Source organism: Apodemus sylvaticus, chromosome 16 (assembly GCF_947179515.1).
Source record: "Apodemus sylvaticus chromosome 16, mApoSyl1.1, whole genome shotgun sequence".
Lineage (NCBI taxonomy): Eukaryota > Metazoa > Chordata > Mammalia > Rodentia > Muridae > Apodemus > Apodemus sylvaticus.
In genome coordinates this window covers 17,329,109-17,353,701 of record NC_067487.1, presented here as the reverse complement: position 1 = coordinate 17,353,701, position 24,593 = coordinate 17,329,109, and the positions used below count along the sequence as shown (strand labels likewise).

At 47.1% G+C, this 24,593-nt stretch overlaps 1 protein-coding gene across 3 annotated transcripts in view; it reads left to right on the top strand.

Annotated features, from left to right (window-relative positions):
• Myo10 (myosin X) overlaps positions 1-13,205 on the top strand; it is a 207,179-nt gene extending 193,974 nt beyond the window's left edge. For all 3 annotated transcript variants that reach the window (XM_052159434.1, XM_052159432.1, XM_052159433.1), the window contains 9 exons: positions 336-493; positions 2,455-2,578; positions 3,485-3,782; positions 4,669-4,876; positions 5,529-5,665; positions 6,444-6,564; positions 7,160-7,612; positions 9,957-10,148; positions 11,731-13,205. In XM_052159434.1, the coding sequence (XP_052015394.1) occupies positions 336-493; positions 2,455-2,578; positions 3,485-3,782; positions 4,669-4,876; positions 5,529-5,665; positions 6,444-6,564; positions 7,160-7,612; positions 9,957-10,148; positions 11,731-11,832 (1,793 nt within the window). In that variant the 3' untranslated portion in view covers positions 11,833-13,205. The remainder of the gene's footprint in view (positions 1-335; positions 494-2,454; positions 2,579-3,484; positions 3,783-4,668; positions 4,877-5,528; positions 5,666-6,443; positions 6,565-7,159; positions 7,613-9,956; positions 10,149-11,730) is intronic.
• Positions 13,206-24,593: the final 11,388 nt, after the last annotated feature.

The following is a 24,593-nucleotide window of genomic DNA, read 5'->3' as shown; positions in this document are numbered from 1 at the left end:
CCGCTTAGGGGGTGGGGCTGAGGAAGGGAAGAGGAGAGACTGGAGGTGGTAGGAATCCCAGGATGGGGTACACATCTGCCTTCTTGTGCCTGTTCCTAGAACAGGGCATTAGCCCGCCCCCAGTGTTCCTTTGAGAGAGATGGACTTTCTTGCTTTAATATGTCCTCTCTTGACCACAAACTCCAGTGTTTTCTGTTTGTCACTGGATACCTAGTGCCTGACAAAGCATGTGTAGAATTCTCTCGTGCTTTACTGACTTAAATCATCTCAAGCCTCGTGACTCAAGCCTTGGCCGCAGAGGGTGTGGCTGACCTCTGTGCCGTGCTGCCTTGCAGGCTACTGGAATGTCACGGTCTATGGGCGCAAACACTGTTACCGACTCTACACGAAACTACTGAATGAGGCGACTCGGTGGTCCAGCGCCATTCAGAACGTGACCGACACCAAGGCTCCAATTGACACGCCCACCCAGCAGCTGATCCAAGATATTAAGGTGGGAAAAGAAGCCCGAGAACCCCTCGTGGACTATCCCCTTGCCAGAAAAGACCCCAGAGTTTGGCCAGCACGGTTTCCACTAATGCTTGGTTATTTTTCAAGAGTCTAAGTGAGATTTTAAGTGAAATTTTACATTACAAATGTCCCGTGTTAAAACTTGGCACACTGCATAGACAGAAGATCGTGTGTAAACTGGGTAGGGAGCACTCAAGCCATCCGAGGGTCACCTCTGCCTAGTTGTAGACCTCAGAAGTCAGTGATTCACTTCTTAGTATTCAGTTCTAGGTCACAGAAGTAGATTTACAAAGAGCCCAGACTGGAGCGCTGGGGATATAGCTCGGCGGTAGAGTGTTGGCTGGCGTGTGCAAGGCCCTGGGTTCAATCCCCACCACCTGAAAGGAAACTGAGAGCCCAGATTGTTGTAGAACACTTGGGATCCCTGTCAGCTACCTCGGAATAGCCAGAAATAACACATCTCGTTGATGTCATTAACTTGCCATTCCCGGCTTGTCAGTTTAATTCTTTAGTAACTGTGTGTTGGTTTTAAGAACCAATGGTTCGCCACCAGCTGCCGTGAACCTCACTCCCGGAGCTGTGGACCCAGGTAGAGTGGAGAGAGTCTGATACAGCCAAGGTCGTAATTTCCTACCCAAACCCAGTGGCTTCCTGATTCCAGTGTGGTATGTTTTCTAGAAGCCTGAGACCAAGCTGCAGTATATTCTTATTCTCCAGTACACACCCAGGCTTCCTCTTGAACCCTAAATACAAATAATGTCAGTTTTAGCATTGAAAATATTTTTTGAAGCTTCCTTTGGAGAGAGGAGGCGGGTTGTTTTTTTAACATGTCAAGCTGCACATTTTTTAAAATCAAAGCCGTGTCACCTATTTTCATTCTCTAATTGCAAATTCAGACATTCAGAGAATAAATAGGGTTTTCCAAATATAAAAGAATGCGTCTTCAGAAATGAGACAAGTTATCCCAATTAACTAGAAGGTTTAAGTCACCACTTTTTTTCCAGCTCCATGAGTGTTATTGGAAAGATTTCCTACTGGAAATGCCATTTCTGGGGAAGGATGATTCAGTGCCTGTCCCCAGCCCTGCTGTTTATTTAGATGTGGCTGCTGCCTCCACGTCCCACAGTAGCATGGGGCAAGCATCCACACAGGATGGGATTCTGTCAGAAGATCTCAAGCTCAGGGCAGAGAGGCCTAAGGGGCTCCTCCCCGTGGGCATGACGTGTGTCATTTTCAAGTGTAGAAGAAGCAGGGAAGGGCCGGCCAGGCAGCGCTCGCTGTTGTCTGTCATGGAGACCCAGTGTGCCGTCCCTAGACCCCTGTTGGGGACTTCACTGCCACCTCTAGCTCTGGCTCCAAAGAACATGACGACGCCCTCTCTTTTGGCCTCTCCAGGTCCCACACATCTATGGCATATACTCATAACTAAAAAGAAAATCTTTAAAAGAAGTGCCATAAATAAATAATATTAATATTAATAATTAAAGCCAGCCTGTGGTGCTGCATGTTTATAATCCCAGCAGTTGACAGACAGAGCAGGATTGTCATGAGTTCTAAGGCTACCCTAGATCCTGTCCCAAGACTCACAATATAAAGTCCACCAAAATGTGTTTGAAATGAATTATAGCTGGCGATCATGTGATTGATGGCAAACATGAAGAAGAATCATTCTTTGAGTAGACATGTGGATAGCTACAGGGATGAGGAGCTTTAATACCATGCAGAGATACGCACTTGAAACCGAGGCTGAGCCGTGTCACATGCTCTTGGGGTCTGTGCTCAAATCCAGGTTGGAGTCTCTTTGGCCGGAAATGGTCAGCACTGGGTATCCTGTAATTTCTGACACGTTCCTTGTGTGGAAGCACAGTTGGATTCCTCTCTAAGTGTGGGTGCTCCCGGAACTCGGCCTCCTTGCTCTGTCTAAATGGCTGCTTTGCTCTGCAGGAGAACTGCCTGAACTCTGACGTGGTGGAGCAGATTTACAAGCGGAACCCGATCCTCCGCTACACACAGCACCCGCTGCACTCCCCGCTCCTGCCTCTTCCCTACGGGGACATAAATCTCAACTGTGAGTTCAGAGAGCCCTCAGCATCCTCAGATCCTGTTAACCTGGCTCTTAGCAGGGAAGCGTTGCTAACTCAGAGAGTCTCTAAGTCATTGCAGACAGGAAAGAGACAGGAAAGCTGTAAAGCAGTGGTTTACAGCTGTGAGTCACGACCCTTCTGGGGGCCGCAGATCAGGTATCCTGCGTATCAGATATTTACAATCCCTAACAGAAGCAAAGTTACAGTTATGAAGAGGCAGTGAAGTAATTTTATGGTTGGGGTCAGCACAGCAGGAGGAACTGCATTAAAGAAGCATTAGGAATGGGAAGGTTTGAGACCCGCTGATTCAGAGAGACGTCAGAGAATGCCTGCATTCTCCACAAACTCAGAGTAAGCCTTAGAGTACACAGCACCTGCTGGACTGTGGTAGAGAGGTGTGCCTGTGCGGCCCTCCATCTCTAATATCAACACAACATCCAGTGAATTGTCTGTTTTCCTCCCTTCGCCATGAAATGGGCGTCGTTGCACGCTGTTAGCAGCAGCAGCTTGTGTGAGGGACTCAGCAAATCCGAGACGTGTGAGGCGAGGTTCCCGTGTGCAGAGGACTAGTTGAAGTTTTGACTGATGGTATTTTCAAGTTCTAATGGATCGCAGGATGTAACCTGTCATTTCAAGTCAGGGCAAATAGGTTCGAGACCATACCCTGCTCTGAGCGAGGGAGCTGTCCAGCTGTAGTTCAGGTTTTAAATGAGCAGGTTCTGTACTGAAGCTTCAGCTGTTTAACAGAGCAGTGTGGCTCAGTCACCTCTGGGTGGACACTGACTAGAACTGGCTGCTTGTACCCACCTTCTTCCCTTCCTTTTGTCCCCGGCACCCATCGTAACCACTTCTAGGCCCTCTGGTGACTTCAGTTGGCTTTGTCTTCCTAGTGCTTAAAGACAAAGGCTACACAACCCTTCAGGATGAAGCCATCAAGATATTCAACTCACTGCAGCAACTGGAGTCCATGTCCGACCCCATCCCTATCATCCAGGGCATCCTGCAGACGGGCCACGACCTGCGGCCGCTGCGGGACGAACTGTACTGTCAGCTCATCAAGCAGACCAATAAAGTGCCCCACCCCGGCAGCGTGGGCAACCTCTACAGCTGGCAGATCCTGACGTGCCTCAGCTGCACCTTCCTGCCGAGCCGGGGGATCCTCAAGTACCTCAAGTTCCACCTGAAAAGGTAAAGTGCTGGGCAAGGGGGCGCTTCTGAAAGAGGCTGGCGGGGCTCCTGAGAGAGGCACGATGTGCTGTCCCAACACCAGAGGTCCCCTCGAGCAAGCTTGTAGGGCTTAGATGGCCTGTTGCCCTGTATAAAGAACCAAGCCACGATGGATATAGCATCCTGCTGTGTTCATGCTGGGTACATGGAATTGCTCTCTATAGAAACCCCCAGCTTGGATATTCTCTCTCTCTCTCTCTCTCTCTCTGTGTGTGTGTGTGTGTGTGTGTGTGTTTGCGCACGCGTGCGCTCTGAGTTCTTACTAGATTTTATTCTGAGGTTGAGAGCATGAGGTTATGAATACATTTAGGTAATAAAGTGACTACTTAGGTGAATCTGAGTAGCCTGTCTTTCACCTTATTGTTCTGTGTGTGGCAAAAGCAGCTTAAAAATCTCATTTTGCTTAACTGTGGTAAACCACATTTAAAGCCGGACATGGTGAGGCAGGAGGAACAAGAGTTCAAGGCCATATCAACAAAGAAAGGCCAGGTCTAGGGATGCATGCCCGCTTTTAATCCCAGCACCCCAGGGTCAGAGGCGGGCAGATCTTTTTAAATGCAAGGCATCATTTAAACTTTGGGTGTTAGGAGCAGGACCACAGGAAACTGGCAGCAGCAGCTGCAGACCCCAAGTAGGGAGGTTCTGTACTTTTCCATGTCTGAGGTGGAGCTGCACCTAGCCAGAAAGACGCTGCCATCTGCTCCTGTCACCACTAGGGGCAGCCTCCCAATTTCTGCTGCCAACCCGCCATCCTCACAGCCCAGCGCCCCCTAGCCAGCCCGTGTCTATCTGTGGTTCACAGTCCTTGTCTATCTACCGTTCACAGTCTTAACCTTTTGTCTCCCAGGATCCGGGAACAGTTCCCAGGGACCGAGATGGAGAAATATGCCCTCTTTATCTACGAATCTCTTAAGAAAACCAAATGCAGAGAGTTTGTGCCTTCCCGAGATGAAATTGAAGCCCTGATCCACCGGCAGGAAATGACGTCCACGGTGTATTGCCATGGCGGAGGTTCCTGCAAGATCACCATCAACTCGCACACCACAGCTGGGGAGGTAGGGACGGCTGAGCGCCACCACGTGCTGCTTGCTGCACAGGGGCCTGTGATACAGAGTCTGTGCAAACCCGAATGGGCAGTCACCCTCAGCAGATCCGCTCAACAAACTAGGAGGTCAGTGCAGCCAGCAACCGAGCACGACACACAGTGGGGGTAAAAGTACAGTTACAACGACGACGAAGGAAGGGTGTGCCGAGTTGCTTCGGCCACCAGGTGTCTCTGTGTGCCACATGACTGTGGAGAACACCGCACTAGAAGAGCACATTTTCCCTGTACTTTTAAGTCAAGCCCAAGGAAAGCTTGTGGTGATGGTGGTGTTGCTAATAAAGCCCCAATTGGGAGGTTTTTAAAGGAATCATCCTTAGAAGTCGCCATTGTTTCTCAAGGCTCCTCAATGTATCAAATAAAAGATGGGACTTAGGGATTTCATTTAGTTTTCCAACTACTGAGGCTTTGCAAAAAAGAAAAAAATAGGTCAGTGTTCCTCCTCCCCCTCTGTCCACCCCGCAGCGGAGCTGAGGCTCTGGGGTGGGGGGCAGCCTCGGGGCTGCAGGCCCTGTCACAGCAGACACTCCCTCTGCCGGATGGAGCGCTGACTGTGTGAGCCACACGAGGCAGCGTCTCAGCCGAGAGCCTCTGGTGTCTTCCAGGTGGTGGAAAAGCTGATCCGGGGCCTCGCCATGGAGGACAGCAGGAACATGTTCGCCTTGTTTGAGTACAACGGACAGGTGGACAAGGCCATCGAGAGCCGCACCATCGTGGCTGACGTCCTGGCAAAATTTGAAAAGTAAGTTCTTCTTCAAAACGCCGGAAGAACCTTTGACGCTCCCTGCCGGCCCTCGTGTATGTTTGCGTTGGTTTTATTTTACCCTTGTTAATCTGTTTACCTTCTCTTCTCTGCCACCTGTGTGTCCTGACTCGGGGACAGAGCCATGGTCTCAAGGTCCATCTGTCTGTCTCGCCCTTAGCCCGTCACCCCGCACTCTCCCTCTCACCGTGGATTCACTGTCTCTTAGACTTGGCGGGTTTCACTTATTTCTGCTAAGCTTTGAAACGAGGCTGTGGGACCCCAACACCCAGCCTTGAAACTGCCTCTCATGTCTACCGTATGAAGTGCCCTCAGCAGGGAGCCTCCAGGATCTGATCTCGAACCCCTCTGTGTGCTTGGCATGTGGATGCAGCCCCCTGAATCCTCAGAGTTCCTGGGAGTTGTTAAAGGACCTGAACAGACAGCCTTTCTGTGCGGCAGGCACTGATTGGATGGCGCCAGTTCATCAGGGGCCCTCACAGCCCCTGCTGGCCCGCCTGGCTGGAAAGCTCTCTCCTTGTTGTCCTAAAGTGGAACCTGGCTGGAAGCACTTTCCCTCTGGCTAAACTACCGAGGAATTCTGACGAGTACTGCCTTGCTAGTGTGTGTGTGTGACAACCCCTTGTGTCATTTCTTTGCCCCATCATTCCATGGGTAGGACGCCTTCATCCTTAGTGAGCTGTGTGAAATCAGCCCTCTGTGGGTCATCCAGGGCCGTTTCTAGTTTTGCTCTGAGTCTTGTGTGTCCTGCCTGCAGGCTAGCTGCCACATCAGAAGCTGGGGACGCACCGTGGAAATTCTACTTCAAACTTTATTGCTTCCTGGACACCGACAGCGTGCCAAAAGACAGCGTGGAGTTTGCGTTTATGTTTGAACAGGTAAAAGGAACAGTGAGAGGCAGATTCTTTTCCTTTGTTGGAGGCAGGAGAGAAGCCATCACTGCATCAGATAAATGAACAACTGCTGGAGTCCTTAGGATCAGGCACGGTAGTAGATTTACCAGCAAGGAGAAGCTAGCCGCTCACTCTGGAATGAAATCTTACGCGCTCAGTTTAATCACCGATGCCAAGAGACTCGTGTGTCAGAGTCAGGGGAGCCTCAGGCAGGGCACCTCCATCCTCTCAGAGGAGAAGGGGTGGGCACTGGAGGGGGGACTGGGAGGGGGACAGCATCGGGATGTAGAGGGAATTTGTAAAAGAAAAGAAAGAAAAAAGAAGAAAAAAAATCATGACTGCCAAGAGACCATGGGAGTGAAAGGCGGTCCAGGGCTGGCTGGCGCCCACGAAGGGGAGGGATTTGGCTTTGAAGCATCGGGCTCTGCTTTGGTAGGAGAAATCCAGGCTGAAGCGTGGGGGTAGCAGGGTGCTTTGTGGGGAAGAAGTTTAAGCTTAAAGGAAGGCTGGGGTACAGTCTGCATGGCATGGGGACCAGCTGGCTTTACTGACCCATTTGCTCTCTGTCCCCTGCTTTCAGGCCCACGAAGCAGTCATCCATGGCCACCACCCAGCCCCTGAGGAAAGCCTCCAAGTGCTGGCTGCCCTGAGACTGCAGTACCTGCAGGGTGACTACTCCCTGCACACCTCGGTCCCTCCCCTCGAGGAGGTCTATTCTCTGCAGAGACTCAGGGCTCGCATTACTCAGTCGACCAAAACCTTCACCCCCTACGAACGCCTGGAGAAGCGGCGGACCAGCTTCCTGGAGGGGACGCTGCGGCGGAGCTTCCGGACTGGGTCTGTGGTCCGGCAGAAGGTGGAGGAGGAGCAGATGTTGGACATGTGGATTAAGGAGGAAGTCTCCTCAGCTCGGGCCAGCATCATCGACAAGTGGAAGAAACTGCAGGGAGTGAACCAGGAACGAGCCATGGCCAAGTATATGGCCCTGATCAAGGAATGGCCTGGGTACGGCTCAACGCTCTTCGATGTGGAGGTGAGCGCTGGCTGGGTAGACAGGTGCCTCGGCCTGACCGAGCTGTGTCAGCACCCGGACCTCCCTTGGGTCACACGGGAAAAGGGACAGGAGGGACCATTTGCCTCTGTGCCTTCTGAGTCTTACCATTAGCACCCTCATGTCCCAGAGGGGGTTTGTTTTGATTTATTTGTTGTTGTTTTCTTCAGTAGTTTTTGTTTTTACCTGCGTGCGTGCATGCGTGCGTGCGTGCGTGTCTGACAATCAGGAAGAGGGCAAAGGTCAGTAAACTGAAGTGGTCAGGTTTGGAGGCAAGCACCTTACCCACTGAACAATACTGTCAACTCTCCTCAAAGGTTTATTTTCTGTTCCTTCATAGTAAATATTTCTATAGTAGAGTCACCAGGAGGATGACCTCTGTGAGTGTGTTTGGCTGGCTGGCTGGTTTCTGTTGATGTTGAGCTAAATTAACATCTGGCCCAGCTGGCTTCAGGTTTACTAACGGTGGTCTTGAACCACTTTCATTCGTCTACACTCCCAAGTGCTGTCCTGAACCTCAGAGATTCACCCGCCTCTGCTGGGATTAAAGGCGTGTGCCGACACTGCCAGGCAGTAAAATCCAACTGTGTAAAAGATGTATTAACTTTTGCTTAACCCAGGCTCTGGTGCAAAGGCAAGCATTTTACCCCTGAGCTCCATTCCCGGTCTCTATCTAAATATTCTTTTCCTCGAGTCAGCACTTAGGACCTTTCAGAGTTTAGAACATTCCAGATTGTAGCCGCCAGGGCGGAAGTGCCGAGCTCATACGCCCCTCTTGTTCCTCCTGATGATCTGCTTGAAGGAACGGCATCATGGAGCGTGGACTCCTGGTTACATGGCTTCAGCGTAGCCAGTGCCCCATCCCAGCGTGACGTCCTTCCATCTTTATTTAAGCCCACTGACTGGAAGGAAGTTTTCCCGGTGGTGTAGAGCAGTGTGGTGCTCGCCAGACAGGCCTGCACGTCAAATCCGGCCATCTCCCTTGTGTGTTTTCTTTGTAGATGTGGAGGTTTTAGTCAGTGCCAGAGACCACAAGTCCTCTCTGGCAGCCACACTGCATGAGCCAGTGAGGCATTCCCTTCTGTTCTGAACAGACAAGTTTCCCAACACCTGTACAGATGAGCTTCTTTCTAGATTTATTTCAGCTGCAGCAATATAGTATAATCTTTGATGGCTTCACATCGAAGCTTTATAAAAATCTAAATATACTTTAACTGCATCTGGGAGGATGCTGGCCTGGGTGTGGTAAAGTAGTTGGTATGTGTGTTCTGACGCAGTAGTTCTCAAACTGTGGATCATGACCCCTCAGATATTTACATAACAATTCATACCTGTTACTACAGTTACAACGTAGCAACAAAAATAATTTTATGGTTGAGGGTCCCCAGAACACTAAGTAGTGTATTAAAGGGTCACAGCATAGGGAAGGCTGAGAGCCACTGTTCTGATGGATAAATATAAATGTGACACTTTGTGTCTTACGCACGCTCCGTTCTGGGCTCCTAATTTACAGCACCTGTCTGTGCTCTGGGTCCGATCATTCCTGGGTTGTTGTTCCCTCTCGGGCTGTTGGTTTCCCTCCCTTGCACCGTACAAGCGAGTCAGCAATCAGGCCAGAAGTGTGTTTACACTGAACATACATCATGTCATTGCTGCATCTCGTGGAGAGAAGCCAAGACGCAGCAATTGGGAGACTTCACCTCTCTGATCCTAGATAAACCAGCCCAGACAGGATGGGGCCAGGCCTAGAATCAGAGAGAAGGGCAGACCTAGCTCGCTCTGGCTGGCGATGTGGTTATGTTGGTTGCCCAGGCTGTGTGTTCTTTGGGCTGTGTGACTGATGCAGGTGACTCTAATTGAATAGTTAATTCAAGGTGGAGATGAGACGTCAAGGGAACACCAGGGCAAGGCATAGGCCTTACCCATTAGTTTTCTTTTTGTTTTTTGGGGGGGTTGGGGGGGGCGGGATTGGATTTGTTTTTTTTCAAGACAGGGTTTCTCTGTGTAGCCCTGGCTGTCCTGGAGCTCACTCTGTAGACCAGGCTGGCCTCGAACTCAGAAATCCACCTGCCTCTGCTTCCCAGAGTGCTGGGATTACAGGCGTGCGCCACCACCGCCTGGCTACCCATTTGTCTTCTAAGAAGCCTAAAATCAGTTCTGCAGTCAGAAGTCAACCAGGATGTGCACGGAGGCACTGCTTCTGTTCAGAGGCTGCCATGGTGACTTCAGTCAGCATGACCTGCGAGCTCTGGCCTTGTGGCTCCTTGGATGTGTGCTGGCCATCCTTGTCCAGTCTTTGCTTACGCTGACTCTCCTGCCCCCACAGTGCAAAGAAGGCGGCTTCCCCCAGGAGCTCTGGCTGGGCGTTAGCGCAGACGCCGTGTCTGTCTACAAGCGCGGAGAGGGCAAACCGCTAGAAGTCTTCCAGTACGAGCACATCCTCTCTTTCGGCGCACCCCTGGCCAACACGTACAAGATCGTGGTTGATGAGCGGGAGCTGCTCTTTGAGACGAGTGAGGTAAGAGGAAGAGAGGCAGACAGGATTCACTCCATCTGGGGAAGAGAACGGCGCCCCCATCTGGCCACCACTGGCCAAGCCTCTCCATAGGAACAGCCCCTGCAGGTTTCCTATATGGGGCATAGAATGGCGGCCCTCTCTCCTGAAGCCAAAGCCAGACAACTCCAGATTTGTCTTGTCCCATCTATTGAGCACAGAAATCCGTTTCTTTCACAAGTGGGTCAGGAAGGGACACAGTGAGAAAGAACCTTGCTGGCAGTGACACCCTGCAGAGAGGAGGTGACCATGACTAGAACCCACAGCAGTCGGGCTCTACTCTGGAGGCTGGAGAGAGGGCTCAGCAGTGAAGAGCCTTTGTTGTTTTGTAGAGAGCCTTAGTTTAATTCCCAGCACCCACGTGGTGGCTCCTGACCTTCTGACCTCTTCAGGCACCAGTGCCACACGTGGTGCACAAATACACAGGCAAGTAAAACACACACACATAGGAAATAAAATGATAAAAAAAAAAAAAAGACTGTACTCCGGAGGCACCCACAGAGCAGTAGGGAGCTGAGGGCCTCCCCCCATGTGGCCATAGTTCATTCTGGATCACAAAATTGCATTCAGAAAAGTCACTGAATGTATGAGCTAGCAACTCCAAACTTGAGCAAATGTAATACTAAGAGGAAAAGCCAACTGAGGCCTCCTAAAGGGTGCTGCGAACAGGAAAGAGTGGTCAAGGGCAGTGACAGCAGGCAAGAGGGCATTTGGGGTTTTGGGGGCAGGAAGGGACTGTGATTGATAAAGTTTAGTGGACTGACAGGGAAAGTTTGCAGAGAGAAGAGGGGGCTCCAGGCTTCAGTGCTGGGCTGTGACACTTAGTAGAATCCCAGGGAAGGCAGGCAGGAACCTACCACGAAATCTAGGATTGTGTAAGACATTACAGCTAGTGGCTCTACCAACATCGGTATGGGTCGGGTTGGGTCAGATTAGAAAGGCAGAAGAAGAAATAGAAGCCCAGAAGGTGGCTGTGTAGAGTCCGGGCGGAGAGCCGTGACAGCAGCATCCTTGGAAGATGCTAGCTCAGGAGAACGGCTGGGTGCAGTGGGAGTGAGCAGGGCGTCTGGGGTCCCTCCTGTAAGGCTAGTCCCACCCACTAGGCTCCCTTCTGCTTCAGCTATGTCCGGATAAATGGACCTGGAAGTAGCTACTGCAGCCTATAAAGGCTGCTGTGGTCTCCAGATTTCAAACTCTCTTAACTGAGGATAGCCATTGGAACCCTAATGGTACCAACTCTGGTGTAATCGTGGTCTACTAGTTCACAGAGTCAGACAGCACGCATCAAATAAAATCACTGCTTTCCATACAGGAGCTACCCAGTGGCGCATGCTTTATTTAAGAAAGGCTCCAGTTCACTTTCTCCCGGGCTAGAAATGGTCCATTCTGCTCATCTCCGGGTTCCCTGTGAGTCTGGACCTGGACTTAGCATAGGAAGCTACTGGTTCGCACATGGAAGGCAGTCAGTGGGTGTCTGCTTAGCTAGGTTCTCGACTCGAATCTGGTAGAGACTGGTAACCATCCGTGGGTCCTGCTCTCCCGGCAGGTGGTGGACGTGGCCAAGCTCATGAAAGCCTACATCAGCATGATCGTGAAGAAGCGCTATAGCACCACGCGCTCCGTGAGCAGCCTGGGCAGCTCCAGGTGAAGACGGCCAGCCCATGCGACTCTCCGATCTGAACGTGCCACTCTTGGCCTGGGCCAGTGCCGGGTCCTGACCCAGCTTTGGATACACAGCTGTCCAGGCTTCTGGAAACCCGTCGTCGTCAGAGGGAGGAGTCTCCGGGGCTCCCTCCCCACCTGATCAGCCTCAGTGATCACGTATTAAGCTGTCAACCTTTAACAGTCTGCACAATTTCTTAAGCTTTAGTACTCGTAGATGATATGATACTTGCCTTAAAGAAAAAAGAGGGGAGAAAACCACACGGCCACCAAAGCAGCCAGAAGTGCCTTAACTTGCAGAGTGGACCCTAATTGACCTTAACTGTGCTACTGAGGAGAAGCGCTTTCACCTCCTGGTGGAGTTGGCAGAGCTCGGAAGCAGGAAGTGATCCACTGATTGTGCACTAACCTCCCCACCTGATTCCCTGAATACACGGGGGCTGAGGGAGCGGGGAGGGGAGACAGCGGAAGGGGACAGTGTGTTGTTGGAGCGCTGCTGGCAGCCATCCTTACGGACACGTAGTAACCGGTTTTTGCTTTGTTTCAGCTGTCTGTGCTTGCCCACGCATGCGTGCGTTCACACACTCAACACTTTAATCATTGTCCTGTGAGCATTAAACACAAAGGGAAGGAGGATGTGCAATGTTGTAAACAGTCTGTATATTTTCCTAGTTCAGAGTTCTAGTCCTGAGGCGGCTTTATTGACAGACCCGGATCCTGGATGTTCCTGTCCTTGCTGTATTTTGGAAAGAGGCGATTTGACTCAGTTTCCTTTTACATGTAGCAAGGGCTGTGACCTGTGACTGCTGTATTACTAACAGGTCCGCAGCCCAGAGAGATAACTGTATTTATAAACCACTCTTAAACTGCTGGCTCCAGTGTTGTCTGTAGAACAATATGAAGTCATTTGGAGTCTTTTATTTCTAAAAGTTAAGTTAATTTTTTTTTCTTTTTTTAATCTTCTTTGAAGCGTAACTTGTACCATCGCTCTGCCTAGATTGCAGATATAACCATGTCAAATGTGGGGGGACACTGCGGCATCCTCAAACTCTGTACCCCTCAAGCAAACCTCAAGGGACCCTGACACAAATGCTGAGGCATTCATGGAATCCACACATTGTTTTGTCCCTAGTTCCTCCAGGTGACCTGAACACAGCACCCGTAAACAACAGCGATGTAACCAGAAGAAAGATAATCCAGACTTGGACTTTTATTTTTATATGGAAAAATAAATATAAAGGTGGGCCAAACTAGTCTACTCACAAAGAAAAGTTACCTTGGCCTTGCCCCTCACAGACAGTTACATGGAAGCAGTGCCTCTTGGCTCTCAAAGTTTGACAATAAAAGATATTAATTATTGCTGTGTTTGTTTTCCTTGAGTAGTTTTGAATACCCATGTGTGGAGTCTGACTTTTATATACTTATTTTTAGACTTTAAATACTGTATTGAGTTATATAGGGCCTTTCTTATAAAATGTGCTTTGAGCCCATCTCCTCCATATTCAGCCAGACTCCTTGTTCTATCTGTCCCCATTAGACAGAATGTCCCCATTGTTTTCTTTAGATAGCCTTTCCTTTCATGTCATCTACACATGTAGGATTTTATGAGTCTATGCAAGTAATATTTTTCTGCCACTGACTTAATTTAATTCACTTACGATTACTTCCAGTTGTTGATTTTTTTTTTTAGTCTATTTTATTGGGTTCTTATACCCCTACCGCCCATTCAGTTCTTACTCCACCCTAATCCTTTCTAGTCCCCCAACACTGGGAAGGAGAGAAAGAAGGTTAGAGGGAAAAAGGGGAATAACCTATTTAGGCTACTTCCTCTGATTAGGGACAGTGTCAGGTTCCTAGGGGCAAGTGTAATCTTCATTGTCAGAATATCCACCAATCCACAAACACAACAGGGGAGACGCCACCAGCCATCTTGGAGCTCCCCCCTTTATACCCTTTTCAGAATCCCCAGAATTCAACTATCTGCAGCTGGCAAAACCACACCCCTGCTAGTGCAGGAGACAAATCATAATCACCTGTTTTTTTCACCTGCTGCCTTTTATCCACACCTGAGATTAAAACAAATACATACCTCTTTAGGAAACCAAAATCCTCACTATATCCAATTGTCCATTTCCCCCTCAGATCATGTAATTTAATTCTTTATGAGTGAAAGACAAATTCATTATGTTAAATATTTCTTTATTCATCCTCTATTGATGGGTACATTAATCTAGTAACGCCTCTAAAGCGGGAGAGATCTTCAGCTGGACAGAGGCTTAATATCTAGGCTATACAAAGAATTCAGAGAGCTAAGCACACTTAACAACAAACCCAATCAAACAGCTAATAAAAGGACCAGATGGTTCTCAAGAAAACACAAGTGGTCTGTAAACATGAGAAATGCAAATAAACTGCTTTTCGATTCCATCTCAGCCCAGTCAGAATCGCAGCCATCATGAGAACTAATGCAGGTGAGGATTCAGAAAAGGGGGAGCCTGCCAAGGACCAGCCTCAGCTTGGAGATGGCGTTCCTGAGAGAAGGGGTGTCTGGGAGTGGCGAAACAACTGAAAGTCAAATTGTCCAAGCCGGAGGCCTATGTTCTGCTCAAGATAGCTTCCCAGACTGCTCTCTGTTCTGCTTTTTCAAGATGGCTTTCTCTTGCTAGTCTAAAAAACTCTGGATAGCTCATCTCTTGCAGATCAAAAGTTCAGTTTTTTTATCTACAGATCAAGCCAGTCATTACCCCAGGTTCCCTTTTGGTTATATCATGAATCAGCATCCCCAAAACCTGTCCCCTTGCGTCTTAGAAAGAAATAGCTAGCACAGACGATAAGATATCCCTGAAATTACTATTCCTACCATGCCTGGGCCCAAACCTAAACTCGATGTGTCCCAGGTTGACCTTGAACTCAGGTCAACCTGAGTTAGAATATTGCCCTGCGATCACCACTCCCTAAATCTCTATGCCTTCCTTACTGTCTTTCTGACAAGCTGGCTCACAGTGCAGCTGCTTCTGCTCCTTTAGATCTGTGAGGCTCCTTATACAATTCATATTGCATCCTTATATTTTGCATAGTTGAGAAATTATATACTTTTGAACATGTTTTCAGAGTTCTTTCCCACAGCCTGAAGGGATGTCCTGAAGATCTCACCTTTCTAGCATTTTTCTGAGACATTACCCACACTCTTCCCTCCTGGACTCATGCTGTCTCTGATTATCATCGAGTCATTAACCTTGACAGAGAGGACATTCCTCTGAAGGAGAAACATAACACAAAATATACACACACACACGTATATATACATACAAGCAAGCCTTACCCCTAGCAACAATCAACACCGGTCGCGGCCTATGCCTTACTGGCTTTGTTCCAGTGGCAGGGATCATGTCACACCTTCCCTGCCACGGTGTAGCATGACGGCAGGAACCTTTGTACATTGCTGGTGGAATGTAAACCACTATGGAAGTCAGTATGGAAATTCTTCATTCTTCCAAACACTGGAAATAGACCCATCGTGTAATAATACCTTCTGGAGGGTATTTATCTAAATGACTCCCAAGTCAGTCTGTCACAGAGGGCTGGTTTTCTTGTGTTTGAGTGTCACCACTACCTTGAGTGTCTTGGTATCCAGGTGTTTTTTCCTACAGCAGTCCCTCAGAATCCTCAAAGATTGGTTCCAGGGGCCATAGACAGGCAAATTAAGGTGCTCAAATCTCTTGTGGGAAATGGAATTGTGTTTGCATATCTCCTGTACACATACACATCATCCTGGGTGAGGCTATCATACCTCGACTACTTATCGATACAAAGCCAATGCTTTAAAAAAGTAGCATATTCTGATTTTTTTTTTTATTTCTTAGCTTGAGATTGTTTGAATCCATGGGTATTGAACTCTTGGATGCAGAAGGCCATCTGTATTTGTTCACCAAGTCTGAAAGCAGAGCCCTGGCCATCTGACCGCACAGCCGTGTCAGCTTTTATTGACACCATATGTTGCTTCAAGGAAGCAGATAAGGGCCAAGAAAGAGGACTTGTACATGAAGCCACATAAATACAAGGACCTGAAATAGCTTTATGGCAAACAGTGTCCTTTGCCTGTCTACAAAGTGTGCTTGGACTCAAAACCTGTGGCTCTTGAGCCCATCTGTGACTCACAGATACAGAGTAGGCTGGTAAGCACGCTGGCACTGGGCACTGGTGGGCCTGATGTGCTTTGGAACAGCAACCCCCAGGAAGGGCTGGGAAGAGCCTGTGATCCTGTGAGACTGGAGGAAAGCAGGCAGGGAGGACCACTGCCTTCATTTCCATTTTTGTGGAGAAATGTTTTAGCAGGGATTCCTTCCCACTGGTCAGCACTGAGGATACTGTCTGTAAACTTGTACCCAAAGGGAGCCGCACCCCATTTATGATGAGATGGCTAGAAAAGGCACCCCAGTATCACTGCTTACACAGGTGGCACGGCACATGAGGAGCTGTATTTGGTTTGATGTTTTGCTGAGAAGTGACCAGATTCGGAAGATGTCTTTCCTCCAGTGCCGCCTCCTTCAGAACCCAAGAACAGGCCCACCTGGCAAGGGAACTCTGCCCTTTCTCACCCACAATCCATTCCTGTTTTGGGGAAAGGGGAGGGTTTGCATATCCTCGTGCATGTGTGTGTGTGTGTGTGTGTGTGTGTGATAGCTTTGAAAATGGCAGTGGAGTAGTGGAGTAGTCTGGTATTAGTGAGGAGGATATATCTCTGCTGACTTGTTCTATTTTTATCTGTTTGGTTTTCTTTTTAGAGGAGTATAGATAAATTGTCATTTGAAATGCAAATATCTAAAACTACAAGTAATGTCCAGTCATGGCCTGAACACATGTGTGCATGGCACATAGTGCACATACACCAGAGGATGACTTGGTGACGTCAGTTTTCTTCTACCTCTGTGTGGGTTCCAGAGACTGGATTCAGGTCACCTAGTTGGCAAGTCAATATCAACTGAGCATCACCTTGTCCCTTTTCCTTTCAAAACATAAATTGTTATCATAGTTATAATTTTCATCTCCTTGATGAGGAATAGTAAATACTAATCAGTCAGAATGGTTGTCATGTCAACAAATAATATCATAGATTAAGGAAAGGGGGGCTTACAATGAGGTATAAACTAGTGATGGAAAGCAGTGTGTTTTCTCAAAAAAATTAAAAATAGAACCAGCACAGGTCCCAGCTGCACTACTCGCTGACTTGTACACAAAGGACACTTGTGTTTATGTCACTCTGGTCACAATATTAAGGAAGTGGAATCGGCCTACGTGTCCACCAGAGGAGTGGATAGCAAAACTGCAGAAGCTATACAGAAAGGGGTTTTATTCAGCCATGGAGATAAGGAAAATTTGTAGAAAAATGAGTAGACTACGGGCTCGAAGAGATAAGCACAAAAGTTCTCTGCCACGCACATCCTAGCTTGAGGTTTTATATGTGTGTATTTAATAGGTGTGCATGGAGGAAATGAGTAAAACAGAGCCGCCCCACAGGGAGAGAAGGGGAGGAGGCTTTAGGAGGATCGGAGAGAGCAATAGCACATCGTGGTCTGTGAGTTGAAAAGGGGTGTCATGGGGAAGGGAGAGAAGTGTGTGGGGAAGTCAACTGAATTAGAATGAGAGCATGAAAGCTAGCCTCAAGGTGTAGAATCTGTTACTAGATCCTCCCTGAGAGAGGGAGAGGGAGAGGGAGAGGGGGAGAGAGAGGGAGAGGGAGAGGGAGAGAGAGAGAGCGCACAACTGTGGAGATCAGAGGACAACCTGTGGGACTTGGCTCTCTCCTTTCACAGGTGGGTCCTAGGGATTGAATTCTGATAATCAGTTCTGGAGGCAAAGGCCTTCACCTGGTGAGCTACCTCATCAGCCCTGTTCACAGCTTTAATTTCCTTACGGCACATCTCATCCCTTTGAGTGGGAAGAGTGCCCACTAGAGTTGATGAACAGTCTGTAAGTACGGTCTACTAATGCCAAGGCACCTGGGTATTTACTAGGTGGGTGCCTGTTGTTAACTTACCCTTTTCATTCCCCCCTGGAATAAAAGGCAACTAAAAATAAAAGGGTGAATTAAAAAATAATGAAATTAATAATCCCGAAAAATGTGATCTCTTGCAGATTCATTGCATGGGTTTACCACTGAAGAAATTTAGTCAACATCCAGGTTAGCAAAGGAAAAAAACCCCAAAGTTCAACACTAACCATAAAAATTTAATTAATCCTAATTTATTAAGTTTGTACTGTTCAGTTATTGTTTGACTTCAAAAGGCAAAACACGACACTACCCTAGTGGAATTTGCAAAGCAAAGAGAATTATGTGAAGCTACTTGGAGCATGGCTGAAAATACAATATGTAGATATAAGCAAGTTAAAGACAATTGTGACAGTCACAGTCTGTGAACCATCCATGTATGTGCTGAAGGTTCCGGAAGGAAGATGAGGAAAAGTAAGAGGACTTTAAGACACACACACACACACAAGCAGATCTGTGACATTTATTGTGAAGATGGACCAGACCAGAGGAGCAAATTCACAAGATGAAGATGGCCCGGATTTCTAAGGTGATCCTTCACCTGCCTTTCTTTGTGCCTGTCATTCAATTGTCTCTGCCTGATGTGCTCACCACATACATATGTGTCAGGCTTAGTGCCAAACTCATCACCATCCTCATGTGTTCGTCATCATAGTAGCCACCATGCAAGTCCTTCTTTAAAGTGAGAATACTGAGGTTTAGAACAGGAACTACGTAACTTGCTGTAATAGTTAGCTTTGCTGTGTAACAAATCATTCCTAACGTGGATGACTGTATGAATGGCTCTTAGGGGTGTTGTGACAAAACATCTGACCAAAAAAGGTTTATTTTGGTTCACAATTTGAAGGATTGTCTACCATGATGGGGAGAACATGGTGGTAGAGCATGAAGCTGGTTGATGTCTCTAGAGTCAGGGAGCTGAAAGGGAAATGTTCAATATGTTATTCCAGGCCAAGAAATGCTATGTTTTTATAGTATTGGTTTTCCCATCTCAATTACCCTAATCAAGAAAGTCAGCCACCAGATGCTGTCAAATTGACAATATTAACTGTCACACTAGCTAAAGTACACAGTTGATTTAGTTGGTTACTCTTTGTGATTCTCAGCCTTCCTAATGCTGTGACCTTTCAACGTGTGGTTCCTCATGTTGTGGTGACCAACCACCATACAATTATTTTGCTACTTTATAACTGTAATTTTGTTACTGTTATGAATCATAATGTAAATTTATTTTTTTCTGATCATCTTAAGCGACCCCTCCGAAAGGGTTGTTTGACCTCAAAAGCAGTCGTGATGAGAACCACTTCTCTCGACGTTGTTAATGTGAGCTGGGTCACCTGAGCAATCTTCATGTTCACCCTTCACGCCTCTTCAGTAAACTCCCAGGTCACTTTGCTGGGTCTTTTCTCAGTTTTTCTCATGGTTAGATCCCCTCAAGAGATGACTGAGTTTTCTGCTCTCTAGTGCTTCCCCCCAGTTTACACAGCATTTGGCCAGGTCTGGAGAAACCCAACCAGACAGACAAGGCCTTTGGAAATCTAGACTCAAACTTTGCAGATTGCTATTTCCTCTACATTCTTTCACTCAAACAAAAGTGATGCTATGGGGTAATCAATAGATGGGGAGTTATAATCTGTATCTTACCAGAAGTTATATTCTGTATCTTACAGGAAGTTGCTTCAAGGTCATTTAGCAAGATGATGAGGAATTGTGACCAGTTTTATCATTTATTATGCATGCTTCAAATCCTAGTCAATCTGTCTGGCAGACAGATTGCAGATCCAGGGCCTCTTATCCTTCCTCACAAATTACACTAAGTGGAAACATGGTCTTCATTCTCCCTTACTATAAAAGTAACTTTTATTTGCCCAAAGTAATTGTTGTTCAGAGGCTTATCGATGAATAAGTTCACCCTTTCTAGCTCTTTCTGAACTCTGGCTGGCTGGTTCAACTCAGCTGTTCTGGCTCAAACACCACCCCCTAGCTGACTGATTAAAACTGTCTTCTCTCAGCTTCTCACTTATTGCTCTGCTTGGCTTCATATGAACTCTGGAAATTTGTTCTGATCTTCTTTCTCCTTATGCTCTGGCTCCGACTGCCTCTGCTAACCTGCACTGAACTGCATGAGCCCATGATTGAACTCAACTCCACTGTACTGCACTCACTCCTAACTGAACTGAGTGACTCTCCCTGCCCACTCTTAAGTAACCTCTCCTTTTAACTTTCTGTTCTCACGAGAGTTGGGATTATTCTATCTCTGCCTCATTCTGTCAAATCTTTCTCTGTTTCATCACTTTGTCTGCCTCTCAATATGATCCCACTTTCAAACATGGCTGCTTCCTTCCACAAACTATTGTTACCTACATTGTTTGAGATTAAAGGTGTGTAATAAACCAGTGACTGTATTCCAGCTGGAGCAAACATGTTGCTGAATCAAAATTCCCCTACACCTTGCCTTCCATATGGCCACGCCCTTCTAGGGGGCGTGACCCATCACTATCCTACACCAGCTTCCTGTCTTTAGGCACTTTTCATGGAAGCCTGCATTCTGCCCCACTTATGGCCCCCTTTCCAGTATCTCCTCCTCGTCTCATTTCTCTGGATTCTTCCATATTCATTTTTCTTTACTCATAACAACATGGTCCAGGGCTTAATGTCTTCTGATTTGGAGTTGCATGTGCCAGACTGCTAACCATCCCCCAGTAATCCATCACACACCCTCTCCTTTTACTTTCCAGTACTGAATTACTCACAATTTTTCTTCGCAGAGGAAGTTTCGCTGCAGAATGTGTTTCCATGGTTCATTTGCAGTTCTGTGCAGGTGGCAGTTTTACATCAAGTTGCAAATTCTTGAAACCTCTCACTGAAATGGCGAAATCTAATTCTCATAAGAATGTGGTAGCCACAGTGATTATACCTAGTGAATAGGGTGATGTGTAAAAGATGCTACATGGACATACAAACCAAGGTATAACTGCTTTTTCTCTTGGGTTCCAATACTCTGAGATAGCATATAAAAGTCTCACTAATCTGAATCTAGCTGCTGCCATAGTTAATATATATAATATATATTACATATGTATGAAACTTGTAATATATAATATATATTATACACATGTGCATTATATATATATACATATATATGAAATATACACACACACATACTCCCACATGTCAAAAAGATGTCAAAACCATCTCAGGCTAACTATCTGAAGCTGCTTGTCACTCCATCTTCAACCATAAGAGACCGCCTTCACTTTAATTTTCAACCACTCTACCTCCTGCTGTGGTAAATTTGCCCTGCCCTGCTAGGATCTGTCTAAACTGCAGTTTCATGAGCGAAGTCAACTGTGATAAAGTTTGGGATGGTTGATTAAACAACATTAGATAGCCAAGACTTGTTCCAATGGTAGACATTGGATATTGCCAAAACAGCTTGCCTATGACCTTTGGACCAAGTGGGAAAGGAGCTACCTTAGGAACCATGCTAGAGGAAACTGAGAGAGTTACTAGAGGCCCGGTGGCCCTCTGGATGGGCGCTGATGCGACTTAAAGCATTGCTGGAAGATGGGAGAAAAGGACACCTTTGTAATTGGGTAGAAAGTCTATCAACACACTGACTGTGGTCATTCACGCTCCAGAGAAGGTGAGGAAGATACACTTGACTTCTTTCTGCTTCTCATAGGAGAGAGATAGGAATAAGCTGGAAAAGATAGTGTTGAATAGAAAGGAGCCAATGTGTGAAGCACCTACTCGCCCAGCTGGTCGTCGAGGATGCTTCTATTAGCCTTTGAAGGAAGAAAGAAAATTAGATTTTTTAAAAAGATTTATTTATATATACCCAGAAGACTCCCCACCATGTAATAAGGATACATGTTCTACTATGTTCATAGCAGCCCTATTTATAATTGCCAGATGCTGGAAAAGAACCCAGGTATCCCTCAACAGAAGAGTGGATGCAAAAAATGTGGTATATCTACACAATGGAGTACTATTCAGCCATTAGAAACAATGAATTCATGAAATTCTTAGGCAAATGGATGGAGCTAGAGAATATCATACTAAGGGAGGTAACCCAGACTCAAAAGATCAATCATGGTATGCACTCACTAAGAGGTGGATATTAACCTAGAAAACTGGAATACCCAAAACATAATCCACACATCAAATGAGGTACAAGAAGAAAGGAGGAGTGGCCCCTGGTTCTGGAAAGACTCAGTGAAACAGTATTCGGCAAAACCAGAACGGGGAAGTGGGAAGGGGTGGGTGGGAGGACAGGGGAAGAGAAGGGGGCTTACGGGACTTTCGGGGAGTGGGGGGGCTAGAAAAGGGGAAATCATTTGAAATGTAAATAAATTATATCGAATAAAAAAAAGATTTATTTATTATATGTAAGTACACTGTAGCTGTCTTCAGACACACCAGAAAAGGGAGTCAGATCTCGTTAGAGATGGTTGTGAGCCACCACATGGTTGCTGGGATTTGAACTCAGGACCTTCAGAAGAGCAGTTGGTGCTCTTAACCGCTGAGCCATGTCACCAGCCCCAGAAAATTAGATTAAAGGTTAATGATATGTGCCACGTGTGGTGGCCCAAGTCATTAATTCCACTCAGCACTTGGTAGGCAGGAGGCAGGTGGAGCTCTGTGACTTGGCTGTGTAGACCAGGCTAGTCTACACAGCAAGTTCCAGTTTTGTTGGGTGAGTCCAGGTAGTTTTCATGCTATAAGAACATTTAATATTGGAAAGGACGTATCCTCTGATGAGAAACCCTACCTGCATTGTGCTCAGGCTGAGCTGAGCTCTAAACTGATTCACAGGAGTATACACAGTGAGAAGAGGCGCTGTGTGATGATGTCATCACAGCAAGACAGAGTTACAGATAGAACCCAACTGGTATTAATGCAGAGAGGAAGCCAAAGCATTGCAGCTCCTCCTCTGAGAATCCTTCAAGACTAAAGGATATAAAACATGAGAGATCGATGTGACTTCTTCAAAGCAACAGACTCAATCTTTCAACGAGGCAAACTCTTTAACAAATGACCTCTCTTCTCAACCTGAGACATTCTATTTCTCCACATTTTAACAGGCCTAGAAATGGAAGGTACCTGGAAAACTTAGCTATGTCAGACTCAACAGAGCACAACAGCTCTGTAACTTCTTGTCACACGGTCTCTCTCAGACTGTTCTCCTTTACTTTGCAATAAGAGACACCAGCATCCCAGACTGTTGTAGGGAGGGTGGAACTCGTCACAGCCAGCCAGGGCCAGAATTGCTGCAGTGTGAACAGTCAGAAAGAGAAATCTGTCTTTCCTCATGGGCACAGTTTAGCCACAGTATTCAACAAGGTCCCATTTCCTGGTGATCGAGGAGCTCTTGCTTAACACATTTCATTTTGCACTTTAAGCCATCACCTCCTGCTGCTCTTCAATATGCAGGTGCAGATCCCTGGACTCTCGCATGGGAGGGGTGCCCTGGTTGCCAACTGATACCTGTAGCCAAGAGTGCCCTCCTTGTCCCTCAGTCCATACAAATGATTCTTTGTCATCTTGGTTTTACTTAAAGTCACTACCAGAGGTGCCTTTCCTCACTGCTAAATATAGAAGAGCAGGGTTTTTGTTTTTGAAAAATTGTTATATTTTAAAGTTATCTGTATGTGTCGGTGTCTGTCTGTGTGTATGTACACACCAGGGCATGTTCCTGCAGAGTCCAGAAGAGGGCACTAGATCCCTCGGAACTGGAGTTAGAGGTGGTTGTGAGCTGCCCATTTTGGGCTCTGGGAAGCCAACTCAAGTCCTCCCCATGAACAGTTGTTTCTTGTGTCTCGTTTGTTTTCTCTGTGTAACCCTGACTGTCCTGGAACTTGCTATGTAGACAACACTGGCTTTGAACTCACAGAGATCCACCTGCCTCCGTTTCCTGAGTTTTGGAAATCTGGCCAATTGCTTCTTGATAAAAGAAGGAATCTATTCTGATTCAGTTGGGGGCCCCTTCCAATAAGATTTCCTAGAGATTGGAGCATGAGGTGGAGAGCAAACGGTTGATGTTCTGAGGTGTGTTATTGCAGAGACAAGAAGGATAAAGGATGGAGAAAGAGACGTGTCAGAAGCTTTGGATAAGACCCTGTGCTATACCAGGCTTCTTTGCCTCATGTCAGGAAGAGAGACTCATCCCAGCTGAGGGCTCAGCAGGAGAATTTATGTGAACTTCACATAGAAATCAAAAATGAATGACCATCTATGCATAAAATATCAACCCTTTGTCCAGTTTCTAGGCCTGAGCTACTGTTGAGACTTGGGCAGCTGACTGAAGAAAGAGTGTGCCCTCAGAAGGGAGGGCCTTGCAGGACCACAGCACTTATGAGGCCCCAACTCCTCTTCTCTTCCTGTTCCAAAGAGGTCTTGGAATTGGCCATCCAGTTCCAGGTTTAAGGGTGTGTGCCATCACATCCAACTCGCCGCAGTTCTTGTCTTCTTGAGGTAAAGAATTCAGCCGAGAAACACATGCTATCTAAGCAAAAGTTGATTTAGAAAAGCAAATCATATACTCCAGAGATTTGAGTGGGCCATCTTGACAGGGTGTAGCAAAACAATGCATTCTACACAAAGGATGCTTTTCTGAATATTTATGAGGTGCATGGGATAGTCATAGAGTAAGGTGGCACGTTCCCACCTCCCAAACCATGATAGACTCGCTCTCC